Raw genomic sequence first — 24,262 nt, forward strand, 5'->3', positions numbered from 1 at the left:
TCACTGCTGGAAAACAAACCACTCACAATAAACCCTCATGTAAACACCCAACTCTGGGTTTTTTTAAAAATCTGTTTTTACATCTAAGCACCTTGATTCTAAAATCCATGACTAAGTTCTCACTCCCTCATTCAACTATAGGTGCCCTCTCAACACTTAATAACAAAGTGATTGGATCAAAGACAGCCCTTCCATTAATCCACAATAAACAAAATACCACTCCACAAGCCTTTAGTATTCATGGGCAGGCTCCTGCACCAACCACAGCTCAGCCAGAACTGCTTTCAAACCAGGCTGCAGCTCAAATAAATCTGTGATTATATAAATGCTAATACAAAGTAAAGATAACCATTAGCATGAATCCAGTGACTAGCAGAGAAGCACAAATAGAAAAACATTTTCTTAAGCACACTCCCAGTAATCCTACAAAACACATGGAGTATCCTGACGTTGAAGGGCTAATCGGGTCACAGGTTTCTAACACTTCCCAAAGTTACTCAGCTGTAAAATGGTGGATTCATTTTACAACAAGAACTGGATGGAATTCAAAGCCAGAGGTTATTGAAACCTGACAGCCTCCAAGGTTTTCTCCTATTAAGGAAAGTGAGCAAGTAAATGCATTCAACAAAAAAAAAAAAAATCAATTTAGTCTTTATATATATATATATATATATTCCTCAACACTGATACTTTTCCTTAGGGAAAAAAGCATAAAACAAACAGGTCTTCATTATTTTAGTCTGGTGGTTTTTTTTGCCAAGAGTGGAGGAGGATAGTTCTCACTGTGAAATCTTTTCTGCAGCGACATCCTGGTCTCTGAGCGCCTGATCTCCCTCTCTCCAGCTAAGCCAGGCTCACTTTGGAGAGCACACACAGAGGCAGCAGCCCAGGAGTGCTCATTAAATCACCCCACTAATTCCCAAGGTGACTCCAGGCTGGGACCAGGACAGTGCCTCAATAGGGCACCACTGTCACTCAGAGAAATTACAGACATTTTACACATCCAGATGTAATCTCCTATCAGTACTTATAGGTAACAGATTCATATGGATTTATAGCCTCGAGGGATCCTGAGATGATCTATTCCCATCTCCCCACGTAGCACAGGCCACATCATATCAATCAATTCTTCCCTGGTTTCTGCTTTAACTAGAGCATTTCCCTATACATCAATCCTTGGCTTAACGCCTTCCACGACAGGGAACCCACTGGGTAACATTTGATAAATTGCTTCAGTGGTTAATTATCCACTCTGGTAAAAAAAAAGAGTATTCGATTTCCTGACAATGTATTACTTGCAAAATTACAACAGAGCTTTAATAAAAAAGCCTTTTTTAATCTGTAGCTATTTAAGAGTGGACTAATAAGAACATAATCTCCCAATTGCTTGAACAAAAAGAACACAAAAGGAGGTACTGGTGTATAGAAAAGATGAGTGAGAGATGTTTAAAGAGACTTTCCATAATAACAGCGACATGTCCCAGATCACTCACCCAGCTGTACCAGTTGGCAGCAAAAGCCCATCTTAATGTACAGCATTAAAATCACCTTTGTTCAGCAAACAGTTAACAAAGATGTTAAATCCCTGGACAATGAACTCTGGGCATGAGAACCAAGACCCCTGTGATGCTCTTGGCCCTTTAAACAAACAGCCTCCTGGTCAGGATAACAAGATCATATTTCATATGGAAAACCTCCTCCTTTGCAGAAGAATCCAAAGGTCCAAAGACCATTTAAACAGTTCCACTTCGCCATTAATTGCCCAGGTCCATCCTGCCTGGGTGAAGTGGGAATGAACTCTGCCAACTGTACTGCCTAATGATACAAGTTGAATTAATGAGGTAACATTTAACGTGGCGATTCACTGAAGAATCTTTCTTTTTTAGCTTCTTTTAAAAGCATCTCAGTGAGCAAGAAGCTACAACTTTTTTTTTTTGCATATGTCAAATATTTGAAGACATAAAGCAAGCTATGCATGCATAAGCTTCTTCTGACACATTTAAAACCTACATAATACTTAACCTTGGCATATTAAAGCTATTGGGCCTGAACCAGCATTTTTAAAGCTTTCAGAATCAAACTCTTTAGTGCATTGGCCAGGTCATTTAGGAAAAAAAAAAAAAAAAAGGAGATGGAGATAAAAAGAAAGGCAGGGTAAAGAGTTTTTACTATGTTAACCAGTACTCTGCTGATGCCTCTGCACTCTGGATCTGCCACAGCCCCACAAAATAAGAGGAGTTATAGGGAGGAGTGTAGGGACAATAAGACTAAAGAGCAGCAGCAGCTGAAATTAAGGAAGGACTCCCCTTTACTTCACCATCTTTTCCCATTTACAGTCCAAAATACTGACAATTAATGTATTTAAATATAATTACTAATACTGGATTTGTGAGACAGTCTGCAAAGCCTGCTCCAGCTGACTGGAGCACCCTGGCCTTCAGCATCATTCCCCACTGACGCCACACTCACACACAATTAATAACGTTGGGGCAAAGCTAGGCTGTGCTCCCCAAAATGGACAAACTCCTCCCTTGACACTCTGGACAGCCAGCAGAACCACTGGTAAGAGCAGAGAGCTCTACTCAGAGATGTCTTTTCCTACCCACTTTCACAGCATTTGACAAAATAGACAATAATCTCTCTTTGGGAGACAAAATAAAACACAGTAATTTTTTTTTTTAAGTATGACTTCTACATAGCAAAAATGATAATGAAGAATGAGGATTTACTGTCAAGAGTACAGTTCAGAGTTCCCCTGCATATTAAAAAAGTATATGAGTATTCTATTAGTTATTAAAAGTCCCTCTAAAAAATCAAGCTGCCTTTCTAAAAAAACCTTTTGTCTTCAAAACTTGGTGTTAATTTTTAAGCCCTAAGAAAGAATCTAGACATGATAAATTCATCTCTCAACCCAGAATCCCTCTGATTATTATCAAAAGAATTGCTTAACACAAAGCCATTGCAATTGTAAAGTGCCAAGTGCACAGTTAATATGCTGATACCAAACCCTGAGTAATATGGTTGGTAAACATCCCAGACTTTCTGCCAGCTTACTCAGGGTGAGAATATGGAAATTTAAAAAAAAAACAACAACCCTGCAGCACAGCTTTAAGCTGTTGACAGATTTTATCCTGAATAGTTTTTAAACTACTAAACCAAACACACAGGCAGCTGTGCCTGACTCGGGTTTACTGGCAGGCAATTAATGATTTACTAATTCCAGAAAGAACCATCACCTTCCCGATTGCTGTTGGTTTTACTGGGCTGGAAAGCATTCCCTGGTGCTTTAAAGCAGGCATCCCTCCCTGGCTCTGGGCAGGGATGCTGCAATAGGTGAGGAGGAGGATGCTGAGGAGCTCAGCCAGCACTTCCAAGCATCCACTGGAAAGGTGGAGTGTACTGATGGTGTGCACAGCAGGGTGGAGGAGGCCAGAACCCCAATGTGCTTGTCAGAAATTAGTTTGCAGTGGGCAAGCAAGGTGGAAGGTTAATGAAATACAATCTGAGGAAATAAAGCACTGATGACTTGCCACAAGGCCCCAGAGCTGACTATGCTGGCTGGAGCCCCTTCCCCACAGAAAGGGGACATTACTGGAGTTAGCAATGTGGAGTATGGGTGTTTCTGCTTGTCCTGGTGGGGGTGAACAGGTCCTTGCAGGCACCATCACATCATTTCCAGCTGGGAACAGAGTCCCCACTGTGCTCCTTCCAGCAAGGGGCTGGAGGGATTGCAAGGAAGGAAACAGATATGGAAATTGGGCAATAAAAGCTTACGTAACATAAGGTCACACACAGGTACAGATTTGGGTTTTACTTGGAGGAAGCAGCAAAGTCAGCAGTGCAGGGACAGCAGAGACCTTGATGAGGGGGGATCACGAGCACTGCAGTACCCCCAGTGGGGCTGCATCCACCCACAAACTTCAAACACAGTCCTGGAAACCTTAATCCAATGACTCAACTTCAGAACAGACTTCTCACAAAAACAAAACAAATCTAAACCAGTGGGATAATCCAAATGAGCTCCTGTGATGTCCCAGGCACAGGAATCTCTACAGTCAGATCTATCACTATGCTTTACTTTATGGCAGGCAGTACACTGTTGAGGCTTAGAGTCAAAATTAGCAGTGTAAGGACAGGGTGTGTGCTCTTGGTTTGGGGTTTTATTTTTTTCCTTTAAGGGGCAACTAATTTTTCTCATGCATAAACCTCCCATGCCACATTTATGCCATCACTATGGATTTTTCTAAGGGAACAATATTTACAAAAAAGGGATCACCATCCTCACAATTACAAGTGTGAAATTATTTTTTCTAATCCATGGGTTCAAGTAAACTCCTAGTGTGACTTCATTGAATGCAGATTCCAGATCTAAACATGATTTTTTTCTACCAGTACCTAACCAGGGTATCCTAAAATATATAAAATAAGTAACAAAAATTTAAGAGAAGTTGAAAAGGGGAAAAAAGCCCCACCAACTAACAACAAGCAAACCAACAAAGCACACAAAAAAAATAAATTAAAAAATGCACTGGAGAATGTCACCATTTCACTAATTTACTCACCAAGTGTGAGAAACACATAAATAATCAAAGAATTTCCCACTGTAGTGTGCAAGACGTTTCAAGACATAAATTCAAGAATATCTATACACAAGCTGCTGCCAGACCAGTCACATGTGGTGGGTACAAAAACTAACTGATATTTGGAATCACTTTTACAACCAGCATGTTAAAGCAACAGCCTTAGGAAAATATGAATGCAATGCAAGACTAAACCAAACAAAACTCCTGACATAATTCACAGCTAAGACTCTGCCAGCACTTTACCAGGTGAATGAAATTAGCAACCTGACAATTAGCAAGAGGAATAAATCCCCATAAAAAGCAAGCAGAAAGGAATTTTCAAGTGCATGAATACAATTTTTGGCTACATGCACTTACTGTTGTTACCAATACAAAATGTTTACTCATTTCTCTATGGGATAGAAAACTCAACTTGCTATGAAAACAAATCACTGAAAGTCTTGGCAGATTAGTAAATGTCAGATCAAATTAAACCTTTTCTTAGACTACGCAGGGGCTGTACAAATTTATCAGAGTCTCACAGATTCTTTGCTCTCCTGACATGAATAGGCTAGAACAGCCCAAAGACAAAAGGCAGCAAGATCAGAAGACTGAAAATGAACAGTTTTGGGAGGCCACTTATCGCCAGGCTTTGCTTCACTGTTCAACTCATCCACAGAGAAATGGTTTTGGAGATGGATAATGCCTTGGGAGATGGGAAGCAGCAAGAGACAGCAGCTTTCTCTTCTCAAAGGCTGTCTCTGGAAGACAGGAGCTGGGCATCCCACCTTCCAGGTTTGAAGGTTTCAAGCTGTGGCATGCAAAACATAGCAGGGAGGTTTGTAATCTCTCTTTTCTGCGAGTGTTATACAGTAGGGACACATCCCTCAAGCTTTGCTGTCGGAAGAGTCTGCAGAGGGAACGTAAAGCCTGTCTCCAACAGCGTCACTTCAAGACAGAGGAGAAAGAAAAAGAAAAAAGGGAAAGAGAGAAACATTCTGCTTAAAAAGCACCTGGTTAGGATGGATGATGAGACAACCCAAAGTTTGCCCTGAATCGTGCTGGCTTTCCCCCCGACAGACAAGCACAGGAACTCAGGAGAGCTGCCAGCAATGCTGCAGCAGGGAACAGCAGGGCAGCCAGGGATGCTCACAGGGAAAGCAGGCTGTGCCCTCCTCGGGTGCTTCAGCCACCAGCACACTGTGACAAAGCTGCTGCTGGAAAGAGCTCTGAGCACAGCAGCAAGTGATAGCAGTCATTCTGCATCCTAGCATTCCTAGGCTGGGGTAACACCTAACAGCAGCACAGAGATTTGGACAGGAAAATACATCAACCCCTTCTGCCTGATGAAGAAAAACAACTTGCCAGCCCCACTCCTGCCCAGACAAGGGGTCAGCAGCCCTAACCCAGCTCAGCAGCACTAACCCAGCTCAGCACTCAGCCCTCTCCCCTTGCACCCTGCCTGTCCTGCTGCAGCATCTGTGGGTGTTCAGAAGGATTTACAGCCCTCACTCAGCTCATGGACCTGCTGGGCACGTCCCCTCCTCTCCCAGAGATGGATTTTTGCTGGCCAGCCCCCGGGCTCTCCAAGCTGCCCCAACAAGCTCACCCCATGAGCATCTTCTGTGCCTTTAGGAGCGCTCCCCTGCAGTCTGGGCTACAAGTGCCGGCCTTTCCCTGCCCCATCGGTCACCTGGGAATTATTTGCACTGCCCAACAAGACGGCTGGGGGCGGGGACTGATATTTATCACCAGCCCTTCAAAAGCAAAGAACAAAATCTGTCCCCAGCACGGCCCCCTGACGATCTCCAGGACATGCAGGTGCAAGGCAGTAACAGAGAACAAGTCACAGCTGAGTTCTGGCAGGAATTTGAGCCCATGCTTAGCTCTGGGAACCACAAGTTTTCCCAATTTCAGGAGCCTTACCCAATGCCCATGGACAGTCTGGACCCTGCCTCTGCTCCTGCACCAAGCAACAGGAGGCTTTGAATTGAAGGAATTCACTGAACGCACACCCAATCCTTGCTGGGATGATCTGTGCCATGACAGCCCTTCAGACTTCATCCTTTTACATCACATTGGATCAGAAGTTAATGACTCCCAGTTATATTAAGTGCTTTTTAAAATCACAGAACAATTAGTTCTAAAAAACAAGGAAGTATCAGCAACTTGATTTCTCATTAAGAGGATAAAATAATAAACACAAAACTGGTTACTTGCGACAGATACCAGAGGACACGCTGTTTACAGAAACAATTGTTGTGTTTCTGTATGGCGGGATCATCTTGTGCTTTTTATTTAAGGAACACAATGGTAAAGAGCACAGAACCATTACAGCACGGAAAGCAACCTAGCTTGGAGGGTTGCTTTGCCTTTTCAAAGGGAAATCGGGAGCACAATAATGTTTTATTGTTATTCTTTCAGAATACACAAGTGAACAATATCTTGCATAAAAACAATTCCTTGTAAACAACTTGAACCGTAAAAGCAAACAATACCTCAAGTAATAAAAGGAGTTTATATCCTGAAAGATCAATTATTATTTTGGCTTGTTGATATGAAACAGAATAAACTATTTATTAGAGCTCAAATCATTTAGGAACTATAATCACAATGATCTATAAGTAAAGATCATGGCAAGGAACCAGAACTGTAACATAAATATTTAGGCTTTCAATGCAGCAAAGAACACACACAAGTTCTTAGCTACACCAGGACAGGATCAGAGCACCGCCCTTTCTGGCAGCCACCTAACAACAGCCAGGGCAAGAACTTTACTGTTTTCAGAGAAACATGCAGTTGAGTTTTGTTGTGTTTTGGTTTTTTTTTCTTAAAAGACAAAAAAAATAAATATCCAACAGATTTTTTTGATAAAACTTGCAGCTTGTAAACTTAATTTCCAAAGATATAAGCTGGAGGCAAAGCTGACAATGGCACTGAGCGTGCAGACACAGGACAGGCTCTGCCCTGACAGCCCACAGAGCTGAATTTCTTCAGAGACAAACCAAATCACCCCAGCTCTCAATGTGGCTCCAAAGGATGGGGAGAAGGAGCAAACAAAGTGCTGCAGCAGCAGCCAGGGGGATGCACCTTCAGAAACTCTTTCCAGACTCACTTACTCTTACTCAAGCCTCCTCTTTGCATCTTAGGAAGAAGACAAATCCTGCCCAGGGCCCAGCCATACCATACTCAGCATTCCTTACCTGCTGCCTTCTCTCGCTCCCTGCCCGTGTTTGGGGTCCCCAGGCAGAGCAGATGAGCTGCTGGCAGAGGGTGCGGCTGCAGGCACTCCTCTCTTCATACCTGGGACGCTGAGCATGTTCCCACTTCCTCCCTAGCCAGGTTTCAGGGGAAAAAAAGCTTCCCTGAGAGTAGAGTAGAGATGTCCCAGATAGTGGATGAGCTTTATCCAGGATCTGTTTCAAAGCATTTCAGCTCAAAAGGGAATAAAGAAATGAGCAAAGCGCACTCAGCCTTAGCTTGTTTTAGCAACTATCTCTGAATCAACCCATATGAACTAAACGTCCTGGGTCCCATTTCAGGTGCTGACAAAACACACCTGCATGTTTGGTTGTGCCTCAGCTTCACATCTATGAGGAGCAGCTGTGAGGGCCTGGTTTATTGTTACTTTTGCTTCCCTTCTCCTGTAGCCCATTTGGATAATGTACAACCTTTTACAAGGCATTTTTACAATACCTAAGACAACAGGACCTTGACCTCTATTAGAGCTGCTAAATAGTATCATGTTGCTTGCATCACTGTAAACCCAGAACTCAGGCAAATAAGGAACAGCTCCCAAGTGACTGCCAAAAAAAGTCTCCTCCAGTACCCAAACAGCACCAGCAATAGAACCAAAGCTGCTGGAGTCGAGATGTGAAACCTTACGGATCAGAAAGGAAAACAGGCAGAAGGATGGAAAAGGCAGGCTGCTTCCCCACAGCTGGAAGTGCACATTTGATTCAGGGACTACTGCTTCTCTGGAGCCGAAGGTTGCCAGAAATCTTGCATCAGAATCTGATCCAGTTTCCACACATCCTCCTTATGTCAGCCTCACTGCAGCACACAAACCCACATTTGGCTGAGCAGCTGCTGCTCTCCCATTGGGGGGATCACTGTGCCCATTGCACTGTTCCCCACAACATGTCCATGCTGGACCTCAGGTGAAAATCCTAAACCAGCCAACTTTTCATAAGTAATAATAATAACAATAGTTAATATTATTAACCATAATAGTTTCATTACTCTCCATGCAAGACACCAGTGCCAAACTGGCCAGACAGCTGGGACAGGGACCATGGCTCCCCTGAGTGCCTGTGCAGTGTCTGACATCCCCCCCCAGCCAGCTGGGGCTGAGCTGGCATGCTATGTGCATGTCCAGCCACAGAAATGCCCATTTTTAGCATATCTGCCTTGTAAACCATGCCATTTCCCCAGGTCTTCCCAAACTGTAAATATGCCCTTTTAATTGGGCTGTGGCTCAGGGGGAGTAGGAGCAGCCCAGTCACACTGAAAGTAGAGAACTCAAGTCCAGTAATACCAGGGACCCAGACAGAAGCTGTCAGCATGAGCACAGCTAACACAGGTGTGATCTTGCCCTCTTCTTTCTCCAGGTCCCTCCAGGAGCTGTGGTATGAGACTGGTTCACTTTACTCCGAAATTTAGCCCAGGTTAAAGTACCTGAAAAGGCAACAGGAGGGTGGTCTGGAGGATGGAGTGGTGCAGGTGTGGGTGAGCCCTTCCCCAGGGGTCACTGTCACCACAGAGCACAGCTGGGAAGTGATGCTGAGCATGGGGATCTGGTGATACCAGGAAAGGGCCTGGCAGCCTCATGCTTTACCATGAAGCAGGGAGAGAGGTCAATGTCCAGCTCACAAAATCATAAATTCGAAGGTGTTCAGCTGAAACTAGGTCTTCCTGTACAAACACCCAGCAAAGCAGCCTGAGAGGCCACGCCAGTCACCATCAGAATGGTTTTGCCCTCCTCCTGCACAAGGACTTGCTTTTGGGACCACAGCACAGATCAAGACACCCAGCTGGACAGTCACAGGTCACGGAGACAGGAAAATGAGGAACCTCCAAGCTCCCTGAACAGCAAAGGCGCACAGCACACCTCCACTTGCAGCTTTGACATCAACAGCTTGCCAAGAGCAAAATCCATGTTCCCCTGAAGAAGCTACTTGCACTTCTCCAGGATTTTGCCTTTTAAAGTCAAACAGTGCCGTGAACAAAGTTTTATCAAGTGCAGCAGAAAATAAACTTCAAAATATAATCGTAGGCACTTGTAGCAGGAGCTTTCAAACAGCCAGGCTGTTCAGCATGCCAGACTGCTGCAACCTCCCTGGTCCCAAAACACCCAGTTCTGAGCAAATACAGCACTCAACTTGTCCTTAACGACTCCAATGCTGCCAGCACTGATGATTTTCACACATATCTGATGGTTTTCCTAAAAAAAAAAACTGAGCTCCTGGAGTCATGCAATAAAGAAGAAACATGCACTTTTATTACGGAAAAAGGCTTTTAGATCATCTTTTTCCCAGGAAACAAGAAAAATGAACCTTTACATTACAAAACTGGAAAAATCCTAGAGCAAAGAAACCTTCAACAGTTACTGTTGCTTTAAGTCTCAGGGGGAGTGGGCACTAAGTAAGCTAAATGCTTCTTTTTTTTTCTTTTTGGAGCTTATCTCACAAATTACATGAACATCTAAGTTGTTTGCTTGGGTTTTTTCCCCCCAGAAATTTATGCTGTGAGTAATTCTGAGCAGTGAATAAATTCAAGGAAGTTATGTGCTTTCTACCACTCCTTCAATGACATAAAGCAAGGTGACATGAACAGAACAAACTCCCAATTATACCTTTAGTTCCTCCTGTCACTACAGAGTGCTCTATCTTTCAAATAATAAAATTAAAATTTAAATACAACCTGGAGAGCTATAAAGGCACAGACAAAAGGCTCCATGTTCCACTCTAAGATCTTATTACCCAAACCCTACAGATTCCCCAATTTTTGAGAGGGAACTGCCACTGAAAGCCAACACAGCATAGCCTGGTGGCACCTGCCAACTCTGAGCCACTCCAGGAAGAGTAACTCTACTAAAATTAAGGAATACTAATAAAAAATAAACCCCTGCGCCCCTCCACTTGATTTTTCTACCACACCTCTAGCAGGTCCCTCAAGACAGAACCCTGAGATGTGCTCTGATGGACATGGGCCATTCCCATGGCACCAGGGAGGGTCACATAGAGTCTCTTGTCCCCGTCCAGGATGGCTTTGGTGCAGGGAAAGGGAGAAGTGGCATGGCAGCACTGCCAGGAAGGAGTCCCAGCACAGGGAAGACCCAGACCAGCCCACACCATGCCTGGTGCTGAGCCTGTGTGTTTTAAGAGGTTTTTTGGAAGTCAGAGGGGCCAGTTCTGCCCATGCTCCAAGCAGGTGCAGCCTGAGTGAAGCCAGCGCCTCTCCCATGGGGCTGTGCTGGACTCGGACCACGGCTGACACTCGTTTGCTGTTCTCCCACCCATTTCCTGGGCTATCACATGGGAGCAGAATCCTTTCCACAGCTCAGGCTGAACTTGCCACCCTCCCACCCTGCTTGACCTGAGAGCCCTGAGCCCCAGGGAAATGAGGCCAGCAGCAGCTCTTCCCTCCTCTGTGGCCAATTCACTGGGTGGCTGTGGGCAGGGAAGGACCGAAGCTCCTCCACCATCTCCTGATCCACATCTGAGCTACCTCCAACGCTGCAGGACACTCTGGGCGAGTTTGGAAACCTCCTCCTCCCCTGGGCGACAGCGGCGCCGAGCCCCCGCTCCCCGAGTTTGCCGCTCCTCCAGCGACAGCCGGACTCTCCCCACAGCAGAAGGTGGCTCCAAGCGCTCCGTGTCCTCCTGTCCTCCCAGCACTCTGCGTCCTCACGTCAACTCCTCACCCTGGCTCATTAGGATGTTCCTTCCCGCTGCCCCTCCTCGCTCTCAACCTCCACAAGCACTAATGGGCTCCTCTGCAAAGCCGGTGCGCGCTCGCGGAGCGGGCCTGGAACGCGCCCATTTTCATACACACAGAGAAAAGCGAGTTTTATTCTAAGTAGAAGTGGCAGCTTCTAATTTAAGACTATACCATTTGACCCCTAGGCACAACAGAAGCTACCTATTGCCCACGTGGATGGTCAGTCAGCTCTAATGCCATCCCAACGGGCAATCGCAAATTAAGGTGACCGATTCTGAACTCACTGACCCTTTGCTCCTAACCCCTGCTGTGGGGCTCACTCTCCATCAGCCCAGAGGTATTTCTGTATGGGTGAAATTCCACTCCATTAATGCCATCAACCAGCTTCTGGGAGCAAGAATAGCATTAAATTATTTCATCTGCAGCCAGGCTGCCTGTGGGGGCAGGGGCGAGGGAGCAGGCAGAGGGGCCAGAATCCCACATGATCCCAAACAGGGTTTCTCAGCTGCTTTTTAAAAGTGCCTGCGGTCTTCCTTACATATGTGCACATATATATGCATATACACGTGCAGGTTGAAATCCTGCACATTGTCACTGAAGTGGACAGCAAGTGTCTTGTATGCACATCACCAGCCCCACACACAGTGGTCACAACTGGGGGGGTGCCACAAGCACCAAGGGCACTGCTGCTCTGCTCCCCAGGCAGGATCAGGACCTGCTGCATCCCACATTGCCCTGTTTCCTTGCTGAAATGCATGAGGTCAAAGCCCCACACTTCCAGGCACTGGAGCCCAGGCTGAACCAGGCACAATTTCTCTCCATCAGGAAACATCCCCACCACACACACCCAGAGCATGATGAACACAGCCTGATCTGCTTCATTTTTCAACCTGCTGAATTGCTAGAATATGTTTAGCTGTTACACACAGACCCCAGATCCATAATCCCACCCTCAGCAGCTGTTACATTTGCAGCAGTACTTAGAACAGATGTTACAGCCCCGTAAAAAGGTAAACCAGTAGAGACTTCCAAAATTGGGGCTGGGAGGGGGTGAAGCAGAGCCCAACCCCTGCATCCATCTGCATCCAGGCTCGGAGAACCAGCCATGGATGCACCAATACACATGGTACAGAGCCACATCACAGCCTTGAGCAGTTTAAGGAACTTTCAAGTGTTGCCATAGTGGCATTATAAAGCTGTCAGCTTCCTGGGAGACAAGCAGCAGAGGCTGGAATTCAGTGTTTAAAGGATGATTAAATATAAGTGATTTAAATTATACATTCCCGTTGCTGGAACTGACACCATTTAAAACACACCATCTATTCCCCATTCCCTCTGACACTGATTACTACCCACTAAAAGATGAGCATTTTCTTACAAGATGTGAAGTACCAAACTAGGGATTTATGAATTGGAGATAATTAAAAGGTTTTGCATTACAAATAGAGTAAAACATTTACATTCCGTGGGGCACCTGAGAACACTTAAAGAGTCAAAATGGACATTTTTTACCTGAAAACCTGCCCGCTCCCTATCAAGGCTGCTAATTGCAGCACAGGAAGCTTGCAGCTATTTTACACCAGATTCACAATCAAACATTTGCTGAGCTTCTGGACAACCTGAGAGAGACTCAAGACTCATCATTAATTCTCCCACATAGAGCTCTGTGAGCTGAAGCTCCATTGGGCTGACACAAAGAAATTGTCTGTTTCTCCTTGATAAATCCACGGAGTGACTTGTGAGCTGTTACCATTCAGATTTCTCAGGCATGGAGCTGTAGGATTTTCTTGGCTAGCAATGATGGCACTTTACCAAGCAGGAAGAAGAAGCACAACGGATCACCCAAGGCCATGAGGGCATGGAGAGTCTCTTTCCCATCCACCCAGAGTATCCACAGCCTCTCTCAGAGGCCAGTGTGATCAGCCCCTCTTGGTCCAAACTTATGATCTTGTGCAGGATGCCAGAATCTCCACCCCAGTGCCAATGCACATGAAGGGATTAACACCTCCACTGTGATGACAGGTGCTGGAATTGCACATGAGCATCTCAGTAACTTCAAAAAAGGCCTTTTTTTCACATGATTTTTTTCCCCTTCCTGAAATCTGCAAGCCAGAAAACGCAGTATTGATCTCACAGCCTGGCAGAAATATGATAAGGGACTAATTGAGCACAGAGGTGTGAGGGAATGAGTCTCCAAGGAGCCTTTTGGTTTGAACAAGGACCCTTACAAAATGCCAGAAGAAAGCTAAAACAAAGAAAAGAAAAAAAAAAAGGGGCTAATCCTGGATCTTCCCTCATCAGCTTGCTTTTCCCTGCACTCAGAGGAATGCTGAGCATTGTAGACTCAGAACAGGAGAGGCTCCAGGATCCGGGAGGGGAACTGAGGCTGCAAGTGTGAGACAGGGGGAGAGCACGGGCAATGCAAGCAGCAGCAAACACAAACACTGACTCACGGCACACAGCACGTAAACAACACTGCAAGAGTTTCTGCAATTATAATTCAAACCAAAATAAACAAGAATGACAGTCCAGTATGAGGAAAGGGAGGATGACAGTGATGGGAGGGGGGTGTGGGGACTCCATCACGTTCACATCTGTTGCTGTCATAGCATCCCAAATGAGCAGCTCCAGAAAGAAACAGAGAAGGGAAGATATATGGGACAGCAGCAGCTTCTTGTGATCTACATCCGTGCTTGAAGTTTTCATGACTGCACTGAGAGCAGAATTTATATCTCAAAGCCATGCAATAGCCTATTATGCTGCTACTGGTTTTGACCCCTGGCCCCTGAAACCAACTCTAGCAACAGAAATAAAAGTCCAGCTTGGAAGGTTAATGAGTGAAATAGACCCTGTGTAGCGGGTGGATGGACAGAAGGCAACAGAGGGGGAGAAATCACACCATCAGCAAGAGGCACTGCTTTAACTGCTCTGAAAATCCTCCAGTCAAGCAGATTCACAATTTCTTTTGCTCTTACTTCATTACCTCCTAGTGAGAAACTTTTTCCTTGTCTACACCTTGAATATTTTTTTCATGCAAATCAAGGTATTTTTCATCAGTGAGAACTAATGATCAGTCTTTTTACAGAAATCTTTTCTGCATCAGAAAATTTGTTGCCTGCACTTAGGCTTATATTTCCAAATACAGCTCCTTCAGCATTCCCTCTCCAGCCTCACCATTTGCTGAGCCTCCCACCTCTGTGTTTCATCTCCAGACTTGCAACCATGACCATTCTCCTCAGGCCCTGCACTGCCCAGCACCCCTCGGTGCAGCAGGGATTACCAGCCCTGCCTTAGGCACAGAGCTTCTGCAAGGATGACCCAGAGAGAGATTTGAGTCTTTTCCTCAAACCTCAGACAGTGTTGGGTTTGTTTGGGCTGGCCACGCACAACAGGTCCCACCATGCGGTACCACCCTGGCCGCTGCCCTCGGTCATCTCCTGCTCCCTCTGCACCCTCCTCTTCCCCATTCCTCATCATGCTGCTGCCCTGCTGGTCTTGCTGATCACCAAGATGATTCAAATCCTGCCCCTAAGCCTCAGTCACATCAGCAGCCCTTCCCACACATTAATGAGTTACCCCATTAAAGAGGGAAGTTGGACTGATTATCCTATTTGTTTTTAAGTCAGCTTTTTTTTTTTTTTATCCCATCCTCCTCTCTGCTGTGAACAAAGCGCTCTGGAACATTTTTTGAGGAAGCAGTGACATTCCTTGATCTTTCATTTTCTGGGTCTTGCCTTCTCCTCCCTTTAAAGGGCTGGAGTGGGCTTTGCTCTTCCCTCTCCACCACATCCCTGGGGAACATCGATGGCAATCCCTAATGATTGACCAGTGTTCAGAGCTTGCCAAGACTGAGTTTTCCTCATTATTATACCTAGAATAATTTCACCAAGTCCAGCTGATGTGAATATTGAATAATATCTTCTCTATTTGACGAAGTCTGTGCATGTCATCATCGTTACAGTGTGGGGAGGACTGAAGCAGAGGAAGCACAGAGCACATCCATCTCTTGCAACCCTTCGTCTCTCCAGCCTTGTTCTGCTCCTCTGAGTCTTTTCTTACACATTCCACATTTCTTTGCAAAAACTTCACCCAATTTAGGAGCTTTCACGTAAATAGTTTTTCCACTAGAGGGCACAAAGACAATTTCTTCTAAATGGAAACTGATGTTAGAAGGATTAATAAAATAATTACCAATATCTCATCCTTCAATAAATGAACACTCAATAAATCAGATGTTGTTTCAGCTCCCCAGGTACCACACCGCCATAAAATGTCTCATAGAGACTGAAAACCTAAAAATCCCAAAGTGATGCTACTCTAACAAGATTTCCTATATCACACTAAGCTCTTTATCCTGGGATTTCTATGCTTCCCTGCCATTTCTCACTAGGCACAGACCACAACATTAACACAGCAATGGAAACAGAAGACCCATCCTAGTATTTTCTAAGTTGAATTTACCCAAATTTAGCTTCAAATCAATGAACTTTTTAATGTTTTCGTTTCCTAGCTCAAAAGAAGTTTTATACCAGCACTTCTGTTCACAGATACTTTTGGGTCATGATAAGTCACTTCCCAACCTGTCTTGGGTAAATTAAAGAGATTTTAGCTTTTAGCACTCTTCTATTCAAAACAGCTTTTTCAGTTTTAAACCTTGCCTTGTAAACTTGCCAGAGGTTATATCTGTGCCCATAACACACCACACCAGTTCCTCAATAAGGAACGGTGTAGGAACACAAATTCCATGGGAAACCAATCAAGTCGAGCACTCGGTTACACAAACCCAACGAGCGGGACGATAATTCCAGAGCATTAACCACGTTGAGAGCACTGTGGCCCTCAAGGTCCAGCAGCCTCCCCAGCCCCACAAGAGTCCCAGGCAGAGCATGCCTTGCCCAGACCCACCTTGCTGGCTCCTGTGAGCCCTGCATGCCGCGCTGCCGGGGCGATGTGCGCGGTACCCCAGCCGTGCGCGGGGGTCCACGTGCAGCCCCACGCTCCCTTCCATGGCCCCCAAGGTGCTCTCACTGCTCCAGCCCAGGGCAGGGAGCTTTGCCTCTGCCTGTGGATTCCCACTGCCTGGAGGGTTTGGCTGGAGCAGAGTCAGCCCCGAGACTTTTGCTAATGGGAGAAGAGAGACAATAGCGATGCGCAGGTGCTTCCTCCCATTTAAAGTGTTTACTTGTGCAGCCCAACGCAGTGACGCGATCGTGGATTAGATCTGCATGCTGCTCCACAGAGTTCAAAAGGTAGCACGTAACAAAAGGAACCCTGAAATGCTGCTTATTAAATTAAAGTGTTGGGGGTTTTTTTCTTTCTTTTTAAACTCTGCTTCCTTTGCCAATGCCAAGTAAGAGGGTTTTTCCAAGCATACAATAACAGCGGTTTCAAATGGGAAATGATACATACTGTATCAAAACAAAACACCAATTCTAACACAAAAGCAAATGGTTTATCAGTGTATCTCCACTGCCTAGGCAGCAGGCTCCTAAGGCATGGCAAAGGCAATTTCTTCAGCCAGCAGAGAAGGCTGAACTCAAGATCCATGCATGGTGTGAGAAAAATTTAAAAGATCACGAGGGAAAGAAGGGTATAGCTAAGCCACAACTGCAAGCTAAGGAAAACATCAGCCCAAAAGAGCAACAACGGCGTATTTGTTTTATGAGATAAAACAAGCAATTCAACTATATTCCACAGTAAATCATTTGGCTTAGGACTGCAACAGGGACAAAAAAAAAAAAAAAAAAAAAAGAAGCGAGCATCTGAATCTAATTTCAATGCTCTAAGTTTACATTTCATGAATTAAGATCCTTACTAGAGAACCCAGGCACCCAAATCCATGCTTGGATCATGTGCATAGGAAGTATCAGATGTACTGAATGTCTTACAGTTCCCTCTAGTCAGTGAAGGCCCAAAGATACTGAGCACTTAACAGTAAAATAATAATAAAAGCAATAACAATAATAAAAAATGTCAAGGCGCTTTTTCTAGTATCAAAATGAAATCCAGCTTCATAGACAGCATTTGTGAACATCTCAGTCCTCCCAAAAGCACCACCTCTACTGTTTGAGAAGTTTCAAATAAAGTATCATCATATTTAAGATTCTGCAACCAGAGACTGCGCCTCATTTTCATACAAAACTACACCTCAAAATGCTGGACATGCTGAAAACAGTGCCACACACATTCTCATTCAGCCCCATTCCCTTTATGTCAAAATAAACACAACAGAATCCTTTTGTCTGAGGTGTATATTATTTAATCCTCTCCCCGTGGTTGCAGCTATTTCAGATATGCTTCTATTGACTTTCCTACTTGGTTCAAACAGACTGAGTGGGATTTGCACTTCCATCTTCTGAGATCTGGTGGGATGATTGCTCAGAGAGTGTCAGATCATCAGTGAAGCTAGAAATGACAACTTAAACCCCACTCTGCTGCTCAATCATAGGCATATGCCAGGAGATAAGTGGCTGCTTTCATTGATGCCACTGACAGAGTAATGCAATAGCTTAAAATTAGCTGGTTAACAATTTTAGAGTTGCTTTTGTTCAGCTCAGCAATCCTGTGTCCAGCTCACCAGACTTTTCTCCTTGAAGTAACATGAGGACATGGGCAGAGGTGTGCTAAAACAGCTGCAGCAACACATGAACTCAGCTGTTGACTAACAAGTTTGGATCAAACCCGTTTTACCTGTGCTGAAACACTCTGTCAGCACCCTCAGCCCCCACACGCCCTCCCTCATCTCAAACAGCACTGCCAAACAGCAGGTGGGCTTCAGAACCTCAAACCACCTTGTCTGTTCTGCACACAAACCTCTGCCAAACAAAGGCCAAACCAGCATCTACAGTCAGCTCCAAGTTATCAACAAAGACAAAGGCAAGGCACTGTGTGCAGTGTGTTTCCAGGGATGAACTCAAATCTGGGATAACTTCTAGGAAATCCTGCCCCAAATCCCTCAGCATCACCATGAGCAATCCAGCCTGCTCCACCACACCTTCCATCACGCAGAGACCACAGGCCTGGTGAGGTGGCAGGCAGGACTACAGCACTCCTGTGTCTCTTTTATTGTCAGTTTTAGTCTTCAGTCTTGCTGGACACCAGCAATGCATATATTTTATTTTTATGCCTTTCATTCTACTTCTCCTTGCAGTTCCTGAAGGGACACAAGATGCCATTCATTTAGAGGAGATCCACTTGAAAACAATTTAATGCACATTCCCTGAAAGAATATCAGAACATAAACAGGTGAAAGTAACTTCATTTACCAGCAGAGGCTCATGGATGCTCAGAGACACTGAGATATATTACACACTGCCTTGGGCAAGTGGAAGGACAGCAAGAGGAGAGATGAATTTCTGGCTGTAAAGCATCATAAATGCCAAGCCCCAAATGAGTCTTTACAAGATCTATTACTTATACTCGCTCTGAAGCTGCAAGAAGGGGGTGGCCAGGGGTTGAAGCCACTGCTGAGGACCCCCAGCATACTCCAGGACAATAATGCAAGTGAAGGGCTTGGCCCCACCAGGGCAGAAGGCTGCAGGAAAGCTGCTCTCTCTCAGAGCTACTGCTGGTACCATGTGCTGGTGCATCAAGTCCTGCATGGTTCAGTGGGAGAATGGGATTAGGTGGGATAAACTGGGGAGAACATTAGGAAGGCCTTTCCAAAGCTCTTAGTATGACAGAAGAGGACAAATAATACAAATTACAAACAACAACTTACAAATAATAACTAAAAGAAAACACATTGGCGGGGAAACACTTCTGCAAAATCCGGAGCTTTTTGTTTGTTTGTTTTAAATGGCTGAGAATAGAAGAAACAATTCACCCCCAGAGGACTGCAGCCTGAAAGAGCTGAATCCTGCAAGCAGCAACTCACAGAAGTGGGAAGAGAACACAGCTGGAATTAGCAAAAAGAACAAATGAAAGGTTTTCATTGTGGCAAATGGGCTTCTGAGCAGACCGGCAATAACACGATGCTCAAAACTTTGTTGCATGAGTTTTATGATTCCTCCCAGCAGCATGCAACAAAACATACCTGAGCTGTAATCAATTTCTTACAGCCTTATATAAACACCACAGGAATTTTGTCCTCTGTAATACTTCTTGCTCTCAAGGCTACAATAAATAAGTCAGTTACAGCCCTGCTGCCACCGTCTCAAGTCACTGCCTTTACGTATTTTGAGCTTCCAGTTTAACCATTTCCAGCTTCAACAAAGACTTTAAATGTAACCTGTAGCTAAACTCCAGGCAGAATGAAGCATTCTGCATTCAAAGGGAAGGAGTGGAAAAGCAATTTCCCACTGTTAACACTACCTTCCTTTCATCTCTGATCCCTCTCTAGTGGCAGGGAAGGGAATTCCAGTAGCAAATATCTCAAACAATGATTCAGAGATTTGGGTCTGGAAAGCTGTGGACACATTGACTGCACAGGATGTGAACACTGGCCCTTGCATGCAGTTGGCAAGTCCCTTCTCCAGCATCACCCCACTGCTTGAGGACAGTTCTGGTTACTTCTCATGGAGGCAGGAGAGGACCAGAAAGAGCAGGAGGGGCACATGCCAATATCATCCATCTTTTGAAGGGAGAGACCTTCTAGGAGGTGAGTTGCTCCCTTTAGTCTGTCCTCAGGCCCTGCCCAAAGCACCTCATGCAGCAGATCCAGGTGCAACCAACACACTGGGCCCCAGGTTTTGGGGATATCTGAGAAGGGAATTGCCTGGGCTCATCCCAGGGTCAGGACTTGAGCGAAACCTGAACTGGCCCACAGCCATTCTGAGAGCTCTGTATCACTTAGGCACTGAACTGCCTTGCTCAAGGCTTCATTTTGTCCATGAAGAAAGGCCTTAGGTTGTCAGAACATGTGTCCTCCCATTCCACAGTTCTGTCTCAAGGAACAGCAGCAGCAATTGCTTCAGGCAAAATCCCAAGAGAGGACAAGTGCATGGCAGTACTTTCTCAAAGAGTACTCCAGCTGGCAGAGGCTGTGCCTCAAGCACCACCACAGCCAGAAATGTTATCTTGCTATAGCCCTGGTTGGGTTTCTCCAGATCATTCTCTCTCCCTCTGTTTCATCCAATGAATGGCAAATTCACCCCACCACCATAATAAAGCACCAGGGAGGGTGGAGAATGGGGGAGAAGAGACACCTGAGCCAACTTCAAAGGTTTGCATCCTTTGAGCACTTCACTCATACATAATTGAAAGGGCTGTATATTTGGAATACAAGAAAGTAGATTTTTTTTTTTTTCCTGCTACCAGACACATCACATGAGGGATGCTGTCATACGATAGCCTCGGGGGAGGATTGCAAACTTGGACAATTTACTGAGAAGCAAAGTAAACTACTACTGACAGCAAGTGGACCAGAGCCCAGATCCCTGAGAGGTTCTGACAATGGGAGGACTCAGAAAAAATAAGCCAGCCTTGACCTCGCATCAGGGGAGGCCAAGAGAAGCACATGCATGTATTTTATTTCACACTAACCTCTGTTTGACCAGTTATGCAAATAAATCTCTGCTTGTCCTGAGTACACTGCTAGACACTGAGAGAGAACTTGGAAGAATTCACAATAAAGCCAGAGCTGCTGATCACTGCATTGCGACTGAACTTCTGAAGAAATGCAGTATAAAGCAGGCAAGAATGGCATATACAGCCCATAAAACAAGGGAAACTGCAGCCAAAAAAAGAAATCCAAGCTCAGAAGAGAAAAAAGAAGAAAGTACTTAAGAATTTGATACACGATCAGGATCACTTCAGCTCCTTGCAGGCAGAGCAGCAGTATCTGGTCCCTGAAGAATACATCCCAAGGCAGTGAGAGCCATGGGAGCAATGTGTCACTGCAGTCCCAGCACGGACCCACAGAACCCAGCCATGCCTGCTGCTGTGGGGATGCACAGCCTGGGGAGGGAAAGCTCCATGGGCATGCCCTGCACAAACACAAGGCCTCTGCTAGTAAAAAGAACAAACCAAGATGTGTCTAGCATGGTTATGACACCCAGACTGCCCTGGGTGCAGGAGGGATCTGTGCTGCTCCCCTTGGAGCTCACGGTCCCCAGGGCCAGGACTGCAGCATCACCAAGAGATTTTTACCACTGATCACAGGCCATTCTCCCAGGGCTCTGTTACAGAGGCTGTTCAGAGACTGCTGCCATGAAGATGGCACAATTAAACCTGACTTCAGCTTCCTCTGTCTTCAATCAGCATCACTCAATCACCACTAAACTTCTCAGCACCAGCTCAGTTTAGGCCTGGCAGTGTATGCAAGTGAGTTTGATGTGAACCCTCCCATTTTCTAATTATTCTGGTTATTACACAGCAGCTTTCTCCCAACATGTCAACACTTCAGAACACGGGCATGAAGCTTCCCGAGATCATTGCAGTGACTGCAAAGGGGCTCATGAAGGGGCATTGCTCAGCTGAGGGCAGCGGTGGAAGTTGAACCCCTAAATCCTTGCACACATCAACTTCAGCAAAGCACCCTGTGCAGACAGAACAGAAACTGTCCTACATCCTCCCCACACCGAGGCAGAGTGCACAGCTGACCCCAAGCAGAGGAGGTGATCCAGCCCAAGGCACGCCGCTCCTCGGGGTGGGTCAGGGGAAACACAGCACAAGTCAAGGGAAAAATAAAACTTTTGTACAGTCTAAAACATTCCCACTTGGAGGCTCACCTGCCCCTAGCAGCTCTCCTGCATGTCCTGCCCATGGCAGAAGATGCTGCCCACTGAGATGGCCAAGGTTTGACCCGAGCTTCCCACGGGGAAGGTTCAGCTCAGGCCTCTGTGGCACAAGAAGCTGCAAACCAGCAAAGCAGAGGAGAGGGTGTCACTGCTTCAGTGCACTGATCCACAGAGACAGCAAGAGGCAGGGGAAGGGGGAAAAAAATGCACTAAAAATTCTTCTGACAGGGTGAAAAATGAAAGCAAAGTGAAACACAGCTCAGTCTGTCAAAACAAAATCACAGCAAGCCCACTGAAAACACACAGCTCAGCTCACACTCTCTAGCAGGCAATATCTGGTACACTTGTTTTCCTGAAGATAAGCGGGCGAGTTAAGTTTGCTAGACAGCACTGAGCAGATTTGAAAGGTAATCATGGCAGAAGCACAAACAATCAGATTTACCAGGGACACTTAGGACTTGCTGTCTTCCACCTTGCCACTCAACAGACTCTCACAGAAGCATTTACAGCTGCGCTGCTGAGCCGACGGATGGAGTCCAAGGAGCCTCATCAAGACAAGCTTTCCCCGGTCCCTCGGAGATCATCACTCAAGGAGGAGGAAAGATGATGCTTTCAGCAGAAAACAAGTCACAAACTGGCATGGCAAAAGGTCCCATACAGTGCATTTTTGATCAGGGTAGTAAAGGCCAAGGTAATATTTAGGCTACAGAGAAGCCATAAATGGCATAAGAAAGCCCTAACAAAGTTACCCAGAGGGTATTTTGAATAGTGAGACAGTCTGTAATTAGCTTAGCTGGGCCAACCTAATTATTCATGGCCTAAGGAAGCATCTCCTGATAAAAGAGAAGTACAAGATACATATTTATAGTTCTTTCCCGATAAGCTCATTAAAGGTTTCAGAGATGAATGACCACAGCATTTGGCTGTTTTGTTATAACACGAGATGCAAATAGTAATGAGTGAGCAAGCCAGGAGAACAAAGGCAGGGGCTGCACAGGGCTCTAAGTAGAGGGAAAAAAACCCCAAATAAACCAGAGAAAAGTCTTCCAACAGATTTCTATTACACTCCAATGTGAAACTACCATTTGATGCTTCATTTTGAAATGCACAATTATACACATGCCCTTTTTCTATAAATGTGTGAACAAGCATTGCAATAAACCCCATTTTAACAAGGCCTTGAGCATTACCAACAGGAAATAATATAGTGGAAACAGTTAATATAGATGTGCAACACCTCATATATATTCAGAACTACATTTGCACATTAAAAAAATCTTAAAACCAATCTTCCAAATAATTCTCTATAATATAAAAATTCTGATTTCCTCATGTTTCCATTCCAGTAGACCTTTGCCTGCTCAGATCTTTCTCAGACTGAACTGGGCTGCAGGTGCACACACAAATCAAACTGGGATTTGGCACAAGACAGATGGGAAGAAAAATACATTTTTTAAGGCTTCCATTTCTGTTTCTCATTTATTTTTTTAGGGCATCTTCTAACCTAAGACTCCCCAGCAAACACAGCTCTTCCAATTGCAATGTTTTAATCTCTCCTCTTTACCTCTCTATTGGTTGCCTGTTTTCTGCAGGAGCTGAAATTATACCACTTTTTTTGTTATAGGAATTCTCTTCCCTTTCCTTTGAGGTTTTCCCCTTCATTAGAAATTAACTTTTCATTAAATTACCTGTTATACATCAACCTCCCTATAGCCAAGTGCTTGGCATCAGGTACCGTATTCCCATGACACCCTTACACAAAGGCAAGTGCATCAAGCCACCCCTGGTGTCCCACACCACAATTCTGGTGTCACATTATTTGTGCTTTGCAAGCTACTGAAAGCCCATTTTTTCCACAGAAACTCAGTCCTGCAAAATAGTTCTCAAAACTGAGGAAGAAAAACTAGAGAACAAAACTCCTTGATAAATACACAGAAATTTCCTCATCCCTTTGTAAAAAGTTACTGGGAATGATGTGCAGTTTAACAGGGTAAAATTTGGGAACTGCCAGTGGCAAATCCTGTGACAAACCCTGCTTCCTGCCTTAGCTCTGGCCAGTAGAAGACTAAATTCTCTAGA

The 24,262-nt window shown here is 45.1% G+C and overlaps 1 protein-coding gene across 20 annotated transcripts in view; it reads right to left on the minus strand.

Annotated features, from left to right (window-relative positions):
* MAGI1 (membrane associated guanylate kinase, WW and PDZ domain containing 1) overlaps positions 1-24,262 on the minus strand; it is a 329,499-nt gene that overhangs the window by 267,894 nt on the left and 37,343 nt on the right. Inside the window, exon 1 of one of the 20 annotated variants that reach the window (XM_088061978.1) lies at positions 16,410-16,624. The exons of the other annotated variants lie outside the window; for them this stretch is intronic. Coding sequence (XP_087918104.1) covers positions 16,410-16,512 — 103 coding nt within the window. The 5' untranslated portion in view covers positions 16,513-16,624. Of the gene's footprint in view, positions 1-16,409; positions 16,625-24,262 lie in introns of those variants that run through there. 20 annotated transcript variants of the gene reach the window in all.

This window comes from Pseudopodoces humilis, chromosome 13 (genome assembly GCF_049639895.1).
Source record: "Pseudopodoces humilis isolate 2021_Gansu_Grassland_sample_001 chromosome 13, ASM4963989v1, whole genome shotgun sequence".
Lineage (NCBI taxonomy): Eukaryota > Metazoa > Chordata > Aves > Passeriformes > Paridae > Pseudopodoces > Pseudopodoces humilis.